This window comes from Schistocerca gregaria, chromosome 6 (genome assembly GCF_023897955.1).
Source record: "Schistocerca gregaria isolate iqSchGreg1 chromosome 6, iqSchGreg1.2, whole genome shotgun sequence".
Lineage (NCBI taxonomy): Eukaryota > Metazoa > Arthropoda > Insecta > Orthoptera > Acrididae > Schistocerca > Schistocerca gregaria.
The window spans coordinates 521,494,301-521,509,912 of record NC_064925.1 but is presented as its reverse complement, the minus strand read 5'-3'; the positions used below and the strand labels follow the sequence as shown (position 1 = coordinate 521,509,912).

General features: G+C 37.5%; 1 protein-coding gene across 1 annotated transcript in view; it reads left to right on the top strand.

Annotated features, from left to right (window-relative positions):
• LOC126278008 (guanine nucleotide exchange factor MSS4) overlaps positions 1-10,655 on the top strand; it is a 56,510-nt gene extending 45,855 nt beyond the window's left edge. Inside the window, exon 2 of the mRNA XM_049977710.1 lies at positions 4,663-10,655. Within this exon, the coding sequence (XP_049833667.1) occupies positions 4,663-4,917 (255 nt within the window). The 3' untranslated portion in view covers positions 4,918-10,655. The remainder of the gene's footprint in view (positions 1-4,662) is intronic.
• Positions 10,656-15,612: the final 4,957 nt, after the last annotated feature.

The window sequence follows — 15,612 nt, the reverse complement described above, 5'->3', positions numbered from 1 at the left end:
CTGTGGTTAAGGTCTTACGGTTTTGTGTCCTGTCCAATCTGTTGCCTCGGATTTTAGAGAGAAGGTTTTAATGTGCTGCTGGGTGACTGGCTCACCCAGGTTTTAGGTAAGAGGTCCGCCAGTCACGATTACCTCCTTGTTTCCCTTCGGTATCTGTTCTCTTTTCCTTGTGTTTCCTTTCCTTTTTTTAGTGTGTTTCTTCTCCTCTTGTTTTGCCTCTGTATGTGCGCATTTGGAACTGCGTCAGGACTGTGTCTTTTAGCCGTTCTCCTTGTTCGGCGTCCGTCTTCGTCCCTTCACCGCTTGTGTTCCTGTTTCTATGCGTTTGGGCGCTGATGACCACGCTGTTTAGCGCCCGTAAACCTCAAACACACACACACACACACACACACACACACACACACACACACACACACTATTCCTTCATTAAATCAACCTGCCTTTTCTGTAATTATTGTGGTGTTTCTGAAATCAGTCAATAGGGGCCCTTTCTGCCTATATATGTAGTTTGTTAAATTTAGGTTGGTCAAATGACAGTTCCTTCACTAAATGTCAACCCGGAGCAAGTTTTCTTGCATTTTGCTAAAATTTTGTGGAGTTGGTGTCTCTACGTACAAGAGCAATCAGCAAACAATGTTCTTGAACTTCCAGTGTTATCCAACAGATCATATATGTAAATCATGGATGGCAATGACTGTATAACTCTGTTGGGGCTTGCCCAAAATTACTCTCACAGCCAAAGAGTTCTCCTCATTAAGAATTACTTGCTGAGTTCCTGAAGTTAGTCTGATATTCTGCAAGCTCTGTTTTGTTCACTCGACCTTCTGGAGTCAAGGAACACAGAATCAGCCTGGATAGCTTGTGGACCTCATGGGTGAAAGTAGCAAACTGACATTTATTACAGAATAATAATCTGCTGTGATTTCTAAACAATTTTGTTGCTTGTGAGTTTCATTTCTTGAAGTAAAGACTAGTACTCAATAAAAATTATTTTGAGATCAAGACTAACTATTGCAGTGCAATAAATTCTTCTATGATCACGATTTACCATTGGCATAAAGTCTCATAAAAGAAAACAAATGAGTGTTTCGCAAGATTAGTATTTGTGAAGCCATTATTGAGTCCTACAGAGGAGATTTAAACATGTTATATAGTTCCGAAACAGTAATATTGGCCTTTAGTTATGCTCTTGTCAGATAATCATCCTGGAAACTAAACTGACAGATGCCTTTATTCAGTTGTTTCAAGTGTTTCACTTCTTGAGTGACCTACAGTAAACTGCTGTTAGGTGAGGAAGTTGTTTTGCATAATTTATATGAAACTTACAGGTGTCCCATGAACTCCCATTGTCTTTTCTCCATTGAGCAATTTTAGTTGATTTTTTGTTCTGTAACCCCTTGTTATTATGACATTTTGATATTTATGATGTTATTGCAAAGACAAACCATAATACAATACATCTAATTTCAGAAGACTTAATTTAGTATTTTGACTTTCCTCATGTTCTCCTGTTTCAGTAACAGGGTGATCACTGACTGACTGTATAGTGACTTTGACATATTTACTAACTTTACACACTTACACATTGTTTTTCTGGAAGACATCATCTAACCATTGCAGTGTCTTCCATGTTAAGCTTTCCTCCACCTACATCTGCTCATAAAATCATATTGAGTTAAAGTCTGAACTGATCACACTTATACTCTTTGTCAGGAGACTAAACTAGACCTGAATGTGTGGCAATAAGGTGCAAACAGTCCATATATGCAAGTTGGAGAGGATTTGGCTTTTGAAAGACGTTACTAGAATGTTTTCTCATGAGGGGAAAAAAACAAGGCATTCGAATTCCCTTGTTGAATTGCTATGAGATTATGTCCCAAATTACTACCAGAAGTAACCTGAAGCTTTGTTAATGCTTATCCAGATCATGACAGTGATGCCAGTTTGAAAGGAAAAAAGTAAAAAAAAAAAAAAAATTCCTTCTGCAGAAACCAGGAGAACTTATTCTGTTACATCATAAACATTCCACAACATAACTTGTTCCTACCGTATGGCTGTCATCTTGAGACTAAATAAGAAAAAGGAAAATGTCACAGCAAAATCTGCTAAGTTTCAAACTTCACTCTACAAAAAACATAAAACAGTGTCATACCCAACATGTGCTGCATACACCGACACTAGTATGAGATGGTGCTCTTGTCTGTAAGTAAGGTCTTTATTGTTAATGGGACATTAAATCCTAATCTTTATTCCTTACTTTTTTTGTCTTACTGTGACTTTGGTAAACTGAGAATTCTTAATGGGACAAGTGAAAAAGGAGTGGCAAGAGATCAGTACGATTTGTTATATATTATTGTAAGCTCTGCTGGATTAACTTTGCCAACACTCAACAAAAATGTCACCTTCCAACCTAATGTAGATCTTAGGCTTCGCTACAGGTCAGTATGTCACCGCACCTAAGATCTCGTATCCATATTTGTTGGCTTCGCCAACTTGCCACGAGACTGTCACCTTCCTGCCTCACCTAGACCTGGGTAACATTACACCTCAGTGTGTTACCACACAGTCTACATTCTAGAAACTAATATAGACACACAAGAAATATTGTCAGTGTTCTTTTCGCTTACTGTTTGTACACATGTGAAATCACATTTCACATAATTTAGGTACAGGATGGGACCTAATGTTGGTAGGTTCAGTTAATCTGCTACATTCATGCTCAGTGTCACAGAACATAGATCATGCTCAGTGTCACAGAAAATAGATCTTGGATTTGTGTGGATCATAATATAGTTCATTCCTGCTCATTGTACTAGACTCTATGTTCAGTAACCATCCCAAGAGTTATATCAGGGAAGAGGCCTGGTATGAGTTAGGCACATGATTATTAACAGAATATCTGATGATATCCAGTGTGTGCGTGCACAGCGAAGTGAAGGGGAAGAAAGCAATATGTAGAGAGACTGGTTTGTCCACTAAAAATGAGTAAAGTATTCCTATGAAGGCAGGTAGATGGAGGTACATCTCACCTGTGCAGACATACACGAATGTCAGTTCTAATAAAGGGGTGGTAATGCAGACCTATAAAAAAGAAAGTTAACATAGCTTCCAATGTAATTAATACGTACTGATTGTATAAGAGTACAGAGGCATCTGCCTTATGTCTCCTGCTCGGATATCTAACCTGTCATTCTGTTTCCATGCACCAATTTCGACTGTACTGCCTTGGCCTGCTAGAACTATGACTAAGAAATCTGGTCTTGCTCATTGTGGGCCTAAGTGACTGTTCAAGCATCCTTATAACTTGATGAAGAACACAATAATTGTTGAGCAAAGGAAGATTTGAGAACGGAAAACAGTAATGTAAATCTTGAAATGTTATCCACAGTGTAATTTCTTGTTCCAGAATCTTAAAAGTTATTAGGATAATAGTTTATTTGGATGCCACGATAGCCTGGAACAAGTAGTATTCTATACTGTGGTGAAGATGTTATACTGTCTTTCAAATGAAACTGGTTCAATAATTGATAAGACCAGTGACAACGTGTCTGCATACAAGTTAGAACCAGACTGATTTATCTTAGCTTTCTGGCTATTGGTGATCAGTACAAAAGTCTGATGGACCTCTTTCGAAATGCACTGCTCATTGACATGCCTCTTGTTGCCTATCATAGTTGGTTTACTTGGCCAGTTACTTCCTTACTCCTTTTGCTGCCACAGTTTCCCAGGTTTCATCACTATATTTAAAGCTGAATGCTTCCTATGTAGCCAATAAAGCTATCATCAAATCCCTTCCGTTTTCATGTCATTGCAAAATTCTTCCATTTCGGTTGTTCACTTTCAGCTACCATAGGTGGGAAATTAATTGAAAAATTTTGTAACAAGGGTATGCTAGTACCTATCAATGCTATCCTGACTTTCCTTAACACATAGCATATCTATTTACTTGCAGCCTTAAGGATTAGCTTCTGATTCAAAATTTTGAACCTAGAAGTAGTTGAGCAGTTTGTTCAGATTGAGAGGATAATTTGTTCATCTGGTCAGATTTCATCTGGTTTGTAATTGTCTGTCTGAATTAAATCACCTTTACTTGGTTAATTCTGTATGAAACAAATCATCATCATCGTCATCATCTGTGTATCAAACGCCAAAACTGAGAATGGTGGAGTATGGCAGATAAATTTGAAAATTAAAGCCATCGAGTAACAGTAGATTTCAAAGCTTTTAGAGCAGTTGTTTTAGAAAGTAAAAAATAGGAAAACTTATTAAACATTACATTACTGGCGGAAGAAATATTTCTCTGTTTCAGGAGGCATAATAAATTACTAAGCTTGCATAATTTTGTCCTGCTGCACAATGTTCATAGAGATGTGCACCACACTGTTTCGCCCATATTTGTTTCCATGTGTACAGCAGTAATTATTCTTGTTTTCCTTTGTGTTGTCGCATGATAGAGCAGTCTCAACATGACACAATATTAGAGTGCATGATCACACTCAAAAAAATTTATGCAGTAGTGCGCCCCCCCCCCCCCCCCCCCCCACACACACACACACAGAATTTAGTGAGAGAGATTATTTGAATTCATTGTAAAATATGACAGTCGTAGAAAAATACCTAATTGTGCTCAGTTGCTGTTTTCATTTGAACACTTGTCCACAGTTCCCGTTGCCCCACATGAAGCAGAAATCGGAAGTGCCGAGTAACCCTGAAGAAGAAGTGATAAAGGACTACTGGGTTGTTGAAGATATGTATTCATTTGAAAATGTGGGATTCTCAAATACAGTGTCTGGCGTCAAGTACTTGGCGTGTGCTGACTGCGAAGTGGGCCCTATTGGTTGGTACGACATTGCAGCACGCACCAGCTATGTAGCACTTTCACGTGTGTTACATGGCAATATCTCTGGCAACATCTAGTGCATATCAGTTATATTTTTTATGTCTGCTGGTGCACTCTGGTCTATGCAGTCCATTTAGTTTTTTGCAGCAATATGCCAGGCACCATAATGTGTCTTCCTTCTTGTTATTTCTTTCATTGTAATAGCAGGTGCATACTCTGAGAAAATGTTAATCATTCTCTCTCTTCAGTGAACTTCATATCCTGTTACTTGTTAAATGTATTGTGCAAAATACAGGTTTATACTTTCATTAGAATACATTTTTGGTTCACATATCAGCTACCACAGACTGCACAAATGTGTGAGGTTTTTTGTGATAGTTTCTATGGAAACCGTTAATTGTGTGTCATGTATTGTGTATAAGTTCTGTCAGTATCTTTTGGTGCTTCCAGACATAGAAGTTTCATTTCACTCTAGAGTAAGTTGTGGCAACAGAGACTGAGTTTGAGACATGAAATTTTCCAAAGTTTGAACTGTAATTTCTATTGTAAGATAAGATAAACTTGTGTAAGACATTATGGGCATGTGAAATGTAAACAGACTGATCTAATACATTAACCGGTTGACTGCTTGAGTTATTATTTGTTTTCATTTTCACAACTGCTGAAATACTTAGTAATATTTTACTAAAAAATTCATAACAGTAAAGCTCAAAGTCTAATTTGCTTTAAGAATTTTATTATCCATTATTTGTTTGATTGTGATGGCGAAAGTTCATATTTTGTGATCCACCGGCAAAGCGTTCTGCATCAGTGCCGTTGGATTGCACCTATATTTGCTTGTCACAGAAGTAAATGGTAATGTAAAACTAATGTAAAATGTTATAAAAACCATATTGATTTACATTATTCTCAAATCCTGCACAATTTTGCACACAGAATGTATACTAGAGTAAAATATGAAATAATTGAATAAAATCTTAGATGCTGCATTTCCATAACTTCAGGGCTAATATCTTACTGTTCATCAATTACATGTGTGTTTTTTCTGTAAATTAATGATCATTATGATGCTGTCTCAGGTTGGTCTGATAACATAGATGTTGCTTTCATGTGTGTTATTAGTGAAACATGGTTTACTTGAAGTTTTTGGTTGTTATAATTATTATCCAGTGTGTTTACGTTTCTCACACTTATAAGCAGTATGCTCATTGTGCACGGTAGAAACACTGCCAATGTGAAATTAATTTTAGTTTTTCCGCACTGCTGTCAGTTATCATTCATTATCAGAGATTTTAAGAGTTTTATGTTGGAAAATTAGAATCCTGAGGTTATTACTGAGTTTATTACTGTTGTGATATTATTGCTGAAGATTATGCATGCATTTTTGATAATTAATGCACATTGCCAAGCTGTTCTGCAGCAAGTGTGAACTATTACTCGTGATTTGTAATTATATGTTGTATATGTGCACACATTTTTAAATGAAAATAATTATGTTTCAAGTTCCTAATGTTAGTGGTTCCTCAGTGTTTTCTCTAGAGAAAATATGGATGCTGAGTGAATCATACTGTTACATAATAGACTTTATGTGAAGCTGATTTGTCTAACAGAACCAGTGTATTTTCTTCCTTAAAGTAGCAATTCCATAATGGAGAGTAAAACTATTGTGTATATTATTATACAGAACTATTGACTTCGTTAGTTGAAGTCGTATCTTTTTGAGGGTACTGCTAGCGAATAATACATTGTTCATTTAGGCTATTGCCATTTATCAGAAGTGTCCTTCAAAAATTATATCATCTTTCATGTATCGATGTGCCTGATGATTGTTGGACACATACCATATGCATTTGAATTAATCATAATTTAAAAAATATGGTTTTATATGACCAGACAAGAGAACAAGACAGGATGAAACAAGTCTACATTGACATTAGTATGTATGCGATCAAGGCCCTTAGTTACCTGTGGACATTAGTCCCCCACCCCCCCCACCCCCCGTTGTTGGTACTCATAACTTCAGCTTTGCTTTGTTGTCTTGGTTTCATTTTGTGTCAGGATATGCTACATTGTATATTAGAGTTCCCAGTTTCTGTTGCAAGTGACTGGGAGGTGACAGCACCACATAGCTGCTTTGCTTCAACAGTCCTCCTAAATGTGGGCTTGCATGTTACAATAAAGAAAGCATATAATTTATATTCTTAATTCATCCGATTACCTGCTGGTATTCAAAGATTATTAAGTTGTTTTCTGTTATGACTGGTAACACAGATTTGATATATGCAAGACACTTGTGTTTGCACATTAAGTAGTTACATGTTAAAAATTGCACTCCGTCTCAGGTCTCTCCCCCCTCCCCCCACCTTCCTTCAACATTTGGAGGGATATGATGATTAGTAGATTAGAGGAAGGGAAGGGCATATGAGCACCAATACTGCCAGAGATAGAAAGGCACTATAGTTGAATAAGCATCATTTTGATCTATTTGGTGACTTGTATATAATGATAGAAAAGCAAGGATTGTGTGCCCAAATTTTGGCATGATCAGGTGTGACTGGACTACACTCTCATCTTGTCTTCTTTGTTGAAAATTTAACTGATTTGCTTCCATGTGAAATATTCCATTTTTTAATTACAGTGGTGAGATTTTACATAAATCATTAATTAAAAGTGGTCATCTGTATAGTTGCTTCTCACATGAGATGCAGTGAAGTGTTAGTCCACTTCTTGACTGTCTTATGCATCGAATTTTCATTTCATGGTATCTTTTGTCTGGTTCCAGACCCTAAAGAAAAATATTTTCTAATCCACTGCCGAAACAACAGGAGTATAGGGTCGTCTCCTATACTGCGAGGGAAAAGTAAAGTAATAATATATTTATGAAAATAAAATGTTGTTTCAGAGTAAGGATGACTGTGGAAAATGTTCAGTGAAAGCTTAAGATTCAATGTCTGTTTTATGTTCTGTTCTGCTCTGATTCTCCTGCTTCAGGTTGTTAAGTGGTAAGTAGGATTTCCTCTCTTATGTCATTGATATAAATATTTAATTTTGTGCCAGTAGTTCATCTTCTGAGGTAACCCTCACTGCTACCTACTATTAGACAGAGGAATCTTGTTTAAATGAAGCGCCATTAATGTTAAAGTGTCAATTGTATAGTTTTTACATTATTTCAGCATTACTACTTGCTTAAAAACGTGACATTTTTATCTCAGCTGCCTCTGTGCAACACGTGTAAGTTGGTTTTGAACAGTAGAAGCAAACAGCAAACAACAGTAGAAGCAACAGCCAATAGGAGGTGTAACACACGCGTGTGTGAAGGCAAGATTTCCATGCTAGACACCTGTTAGTCATCCCACGTGACTTGGAGTGGAGTTTATTCTAGTGGGTAGCACGGTGGTTGTGCTGCTCTGTTGGAGTAGGATGTGGGCTGGAGCACTAGTGTACAGCAGGAAGTTCTTTCCATGGGACACATTGTCTTCCTGTCTTCAAGTCCAGCTATGCCTCATTTGGTCTGTACTGTACAGAGTTAGTCATTCCTTGCATTCTTTGGATCGCTTCTTCGAAGAATACCTTCTGGGATGTGGGAATTTACATTAACAAAGTGAAACAGTTGTTGAAAACAGCTTTAACAGCTGTCAGTTAACTGCTACGAGCTATACTGAGCATAGTGAAACAACAAGAAAGCAATTACTTTGATACCTGCAGGTTGTCTCCAATTGCCAGTTTAATATCTGCATGGTGACAATTACATTTATCACAAGTAGTTACCTTTGTTTCGCAAAACAGAAGTCAGTTTGCAAAGTGTATTGCTATTGTCATGCAGCTAACAGGAATTTTCAATCCTAGATAATTTGTGAAAGGGTTGATATTGCCCATCAGCATATAAACCATACATCACCAGAAACACCCTTTTCATTAGACGTTACTGTTTCTTACCCACTCAGAGAGAGCCTCCAGTAGTTTAGCACCATTGTTAAAAATCACCCCTTATTTTGATAATTTCATTAGCCTATTTCGTTATTAGAAATGTACTGTCAATTTTACCTATCTAAGTAGCAACTATAAAACTAGAAAATGAAATATACAGTTTTGAGAATGAGTTGTAATTGAACTTATTTTGCAATGTGTGGTAAATTTGCTTCTATTTGTATGTCAACATTAGGCAGTAGCAAAATACTTGACGTTAACAATCTTTAACAATGTTTAAACACTGTTAGAAAATAAGTGTAGCTTTATGTTTGTCCACAGAACCTGTGAACACATTAGCTTATGTTGTAAGACCTAAATCACTGTTCTCTCACTTATACACAGTGCAACTTTGTAGAGTCTGGCATCTAGAAATACTTATTGTTTTATTCTGTCTGTCTCAAGTCTTGTGCAGAACTGTTCCTTTCCATAGCAGTACAGAGTAATTGTACATATGTATCATTTATTCCATGATGTGCAATTCACCTATCACTTATTTCGTTATATAAAGACATTACATATTGTCGTCTACATTTTTCTAAACACTACTATTAGAATTTCTGTGCTAATGTTGTTAACATTTCTTCATTCATTTTATGCGAGTCAGTATTTCAATCTTTGTAGTTTCTCATTAGAATGTTATGTTTATTCAAACTTTTACATGCTTCTTGAGAAAGTTTACTGCCTTATAACTGTAGGAATGACATTTAGTAAATATTTAACTGCTTTGTGTCCTTCAGCATTTTCTGAATGTGATCACCTACAGTGTGCAGCCTCAAGCACTGGAATTTGGCTCTGAGGCAGGGAAGTGCACTCACCGCCAATATGGGACCACTTGGGTCGAGCCTTCACTGCAGCTTTCGCTTTTCTACGTAATATAAATATCTAGAATATTAATTATTTGATACCCTGAGTCTTTCAGGCATTGAATAAAATTATTTTTGAAGCAAATATTTCCTCTTTGTAGTGTCAAATATTGCAATTGTTAAATATTGTAACTTTAGACTTGGAGTATGACTAAATTAATAGATATTGTAAATAACTGAATGGACGATATTTTGTTACATTTTCTGAGAACTCTGTCTATTATGTGTTTCATCACAAAAGTGAAAGGGAGAAGGAAACTGCTCTGTAGTTTGAGAGAAAAATAATCTTTATCATTAACATGTTGGGAAGTTGTCAGGCCAGCAAATCTGCTCTAAAAAAAATCAGAAGTTAAATTTTTGTAAAGTAAAGGCTTTTTAATAACTCTGTAGAAGTGTTTCCTGATCCTATTTTAGTAAAGCAGTATCTAATGATAAAATGCAGAAAGATATCACGGTGATTCAGTCAAGCCTCAGTAGGGCAGTCAACAGTAGAAAATTCACCTATCTCGTGGCAAAAAAATCTAATTGAGATATAGTATGTGTTACTGAAATGATTTATCTGTAGCTGTGTCAGTTTACAGCAATTCAAATACATGTCTTATGTTGCTGGTCATATTAATGAAACTGTAGCATTACTTTCTAGTTTCAAATCTATTTTGTTTCTCTGCCAGGCGCACAGATTTTAGCATCAGAACTAAAATTTGCTTTCCTGACACTACCATTGTTTTGAACCAGTTATTACTCTCTCAACATGGTGAATTTATTCAGTAGCAGCTTCATATTTTCATTTCTGCAGCACTATACATGTTGCTTATTGTTGTATTTGTTTAGTTGTGAACAGTTTTTAGAAATTCCAGATTGATTGTCTGTTGTTGTGGATACATAGAGTTATTTGCTGTCATACCTGTCCAAACACTTAAAATTTTGATTAATAGAATTTTATGTGGTACTTTGTTGTTTTTAATAAATCTTTGTGTGTTTCACCAGCAGATTTTACCTTAAGACAACACTGTTTCCCTGAATCCAACAAATGCAAGTTGCTAAGTGCCTCTAGATCAGCTTAATAACTGTAGAAATGTGTAATTCACTTTAATGGTTCCTTTTACAATACATTATATGTTCCTCAGTTTGGTCATATTGATGCCACGTGAGTATAAAAAAAAGCGTAACATAAGGGTTTATTCATGCCTTTACTATCCACTCAGAGAGTGTACAGAAGTGAAAGATTGCCTTACTCCCTTGATTATTATGATTGTAGTATGCTACATATGTAAGGATATTAATAACTTTTCAGACTTCTTCTGAAAATAATTTTCGATAGTAAGTAGTTGTGACGGTGCTTGAGGTTTGTGTCTGTTAACTGAAGTAAGTGACTTGGTTGAAGCATTTCAACAATTCTCACTTATTAGTGATATAAACCACATGAACAGTACTCAGGGATGGGTTGCTTTGGAGTTAAAGAGCAGTTTCCTTTTGTATTATTTGTCACCTACAATAATACATCTGTATTTGCTAGGAAGGGATGTACGTAGTCATTCTTATATTTCTTCAGATGACAACTGCTGTGGTATTAGATGGATGTGATTGTGGTTTACCACAGTGGCTATTTTTGATCTACTAATAAACATTAATTACTTTGTTACTGTTTAAGACAATAGTCACTGTACAAAGAACTGGTTCTGACAAGCCCTTTAAAATCAAAAATAGCCCTATGACATGCCACGCCACCAGGCTTGTTTGAAATAGTCCACCATGAACATTATTTTTCACCCAGAGATATTGCATAGGGGTCTACTGGTCAGGGAATTGTTAGCTAAGTCATACCACGTAGAGTACACAAGAAGCAGTGAACAGGCACATTTGAAAATAGACTAAGCTTTTGGGCAAAGTTCTCTTGCAGATTCAGAAAACACACACACACACACACACACACACACACACACACACACACACATTCAAACCTGCACTTACTGTGTATGGACTGAACCCCAACTGAAGTGAGTAGTGGTGTTACTAGGTGTACAGAAGTGGCATAGCAGGATAGGAATGGGAGATGATGATGCAGTGCTGTGTCTGCTAGTGTGAATGGTAGGCTGTTAGGTGCAACATCCGGAGGCTGTGCTTGGGGGAGGGTACTGGAACACTTGTGTGAGGCTCGAGCTGGAGCAGCAGCAGCAGATATGGGCATAGAGGTTGGGAGAACACACTACCTGTTTCACTGGTAGACCTGATTTTGATGGAGTTTGAAATGCTTGTGACAGGACTGAAGTGGGTGGTAATGGGGAGGTGTGTGGGACAGATCTTGCATCTCATCTCTTTAAGAGGATATGATCTGTAGGACAAAGTGTTGTGAGCAGGCATGGAATAGGGACTGATGAAAATATTTGTAGTGGGAGGGGTAGAGATAATATTTTCTATTTCAAGGCACAAGAGATGGTTGAAACCCTGACACAGAACATAATTCAGTTGCTCCAGTGCTGGGAGGTGCTGAGTTCCAGCCTTTGTGGCTGGACAGTGGGTAGGTAAAGAACGGTAAGTGACTGAGGAGACAAGGCATGGAGGTCTGCTTCTGGACTAGGTGTGGAGGGTCCTTTATCTGAAAGCCTCTGTGGGAGACTATATATTTGAAGAGGGGCTGCTCATCACTGCAGATGCAACGACCATGGATGTGTGGAAGAGACTTTGTGGTGGGGAATTGGTGACAGCTATCAAAATGGAGGTATTGTGGTTGTAAGTTTGATGTGGACGGAGGTACTGATAGCCATCTATGAGGTGGTCAACATCAAGGAAAGTGGCTTGATGGTCTGAGAAAGACCAGGGGAAGCAATGAATTGGGGGGGGGGAGGAGGTATTGTGGATAGGGCATTCTCATTCTTGGTCATAATGATGTCATCATCAACGAACAATGAATCTATCTGAACCAGGGTAGCTGTTTGGGTTTCTGGGTGGCTACGGTGCTAATGGAAAGTTGTTGGTAGAATATAAGTAAAAGGTGTAAAGAGTTTGTCAGGTGGAGTGGACAAGGAGAGAAAGGGGGATGGTTGGGAAAAGGTGGCTGATGGCTGGGAGGGAGAGGTAACATTTGCACAGGGTAGGAATGTGGTACTAACAGTTGTATGCAGACACGCAGTGGCGCAGGGGGACGGTTGGATTGGCTGGGTAGATAAAACAGAAGAGGAGTTAGACTGTGGAGAGGAGGTACGAGTTAAGTTAGGGTCATGGGACAGGGTCTAGGAGAATTAAGATATCGAAGGACAATTGCAAGGCCAACCACCATGTATGTAATTCAGAGGTGCTGATGTTGGAGGAAATAGTCCAGACGACATGGGTTGTGAAACCTCCAAAAAGCATTTTATCTGGGGAAGGCCAACAATCAGCTATCCATCAGAATGAATGGTCAGTAGCAAACTGTGGCCAAGGGCAGAGTTCACCACCATGTGGCAGAAAATATAATAAAACATAAATAAAATAAACCCTTAAACATAACATGATCAATTTCAGTGACAGTTGTTTCATCTTGACAATAAAGTAAGTTAACCTCTAAACCCTTACTTATAAGACTTAAATACCACATGACTGCTGATCCAAGTGTTATGAATTTTCTATAGCTCACAATTTTAAGGATGGCTAACAGCAGCAAAAACAAATAAACATTCAATAATTAATTTATATAGCTAAGTGCTTGCTTAAAATTTTTTATATAAGGTCTTGATCAGGTTTCAGTACCATTAAGGACTATCTTCTTCAGAAGGAATAAAGTCACATGAATTACATTGTGTTAGAACTGTAAGCATACATTATGAGCTAAGATACTCAAGTTAGACAGTAGAAATTATGGATTTTATATATAGCATGTTAGCTCATAATACGAGGGCTATTCAGAACGTTTCCGTCCAATGCCGCTAGGCATGCACTGATCGCGTATATTTTGGTATGTGCATGCTCGGCAGCTGTCGGCATCCATCCATGACAGTGGGAACATATCTGCACATCTGGTATTTTTTCAATATTTTGAAATTTGCTCTGCAATCGAAAATCCCACCAGTTGTGAGGTGTAGTCTGTGGTACGGTTTTGTTGAAAAAAGAAAAAAAGCCTAAAACCTACAGAAATTTATCATGAACTGTGCGAAGTGGACGGAAACAACGTAATGAGTGAATGTTCCGTCCAGAAATGGTGCATTCAGTTTAAAAATGGCCACACCACCATTCATGATGAAGAGAAGAGTGGACGTCCAAGCACATTGTGACTGATGATCTTGTTGCTAAAGTTGTTGAAACAATCTGTGAAAACTGCTGTTTCACAATAATGAAGGTTTTGCTTTCTTTTCCACAAGTTTCACAAACTATGTTGTTTGAAATTGTCACTCAAAAGCTAGGCTACCACAAATTTTGTTTTTGCAAGGCAATGCCCGACCTCACATGGCAAACCACAATAAAAAAAACCTCCTTAATTCAAATTGGAAATTTTCCCTCATCTGCCCTACAGCTCTGGTCTTGCACCAAGCAACTTCCACTTGTTTCCCAAGATAATGAACTGGCTTGCAACGCAGCACTTTGATGACGATGTGGAACTCCAGGCGGGCGTGACTCACTGGCTGAAGTCTCAGGCGACAGAATTTTACGACGGTCTTTCGAAGCTTGTCCACGGCTGTGATAAGTGCCTCTGTGTGTTTGTCGACTTTGTGGAATAGTAGTATGTCATTTGATTTTTCGGATGTATATAATAAAATGTATTTCTTGTACTTAGTTCTCTTTTTTTTTATGCCAAAACATTCCTTACTTTCTGAATAGCCCTCGTATGTACTTACAATTTGAATGTAACTTAATTAATGTGACTATTCCCTTAGTGGTATTGAAACCTGGTCAGGGCTTTTTACAATGAACTTTATGTAACCAGTTGGCTGTATACATCATTTACTGGAAAATTTTGTAGCTTATATTTCAAGTCTAACACACATTCTAAAGCCACATTTTCTAGATAACAACTTACTGAATGGCAAGGGACCAAATCATTTGTACAGGAGAAAGGGACCTGTTGTGAATCTTGCATACCAGTAGGTTAGTAGAGTGAAAAAGTTAATAGAAAATGCATGTATTTTCCATCTGTCAATCACTATTGAATGCTTTGAAACCTAGAAGGCAATTCAAAAAGACACTGGAGTTAAGAGAGAAATATAGTTTCGCTGTATGTTGGTCAATTGTTATTACAGTCGTGTGAACAGAGCAATTAGAAAATATGGGTGTGTTACAAGGATACAGAATGGCCGAGCAGTGCTAACTTTTAGTAGTAGTAGTAGTAGAAGTGCTATGTCAGACTTAGTTCAGCGATGATAGGGCAGCCTGAGAAGTGGAGATGAATTAAAAGAAAAGAGAAATGAAAAGTGTAAAGAATTATATCATTGAGAGGTGGAGGGGGAGTGGAGATTGAGTACGTAATGAAATGGGATATAGGAAATGCAAAAATGTAATTCCCTGTGACTACAATATTAATGAATCAAGATTAGAATCAGACAGTTTACACAAATATTTCACTGTAACGATTTGTAGGTATGTAAAATAGGTAAAACCTACGGTAAGTCTTTCCGCTCCCGGGATTGGAATGACTTCTTACCCTCTCACTTAAAACCCACATCCTTTCGTCTTTCCCTCTCCTTCCCTCTTTCCTGAAGAAGCAACTGTTGGTTGCGAAAGCTAGAAATTTTGTGTGTGTGTTTGTGTGTTATTTTATTGTGCCTGTCTATAGGCGCTTTCCCGCTTGGTAAGTCTTGGAATCTTTGTTTTTAATAGATTACAGACTTTGGTTCATTGAAAGGATACTAGAAAAATACAATATGCTATGAAGGAGATTGCTCACAAAACACTTGTGGAGCTCTCCTTTAATACTGCTGAAGAGTGTGTCATGCATACCAAATAAGTCTAATAAGGGATAACAGATACAAA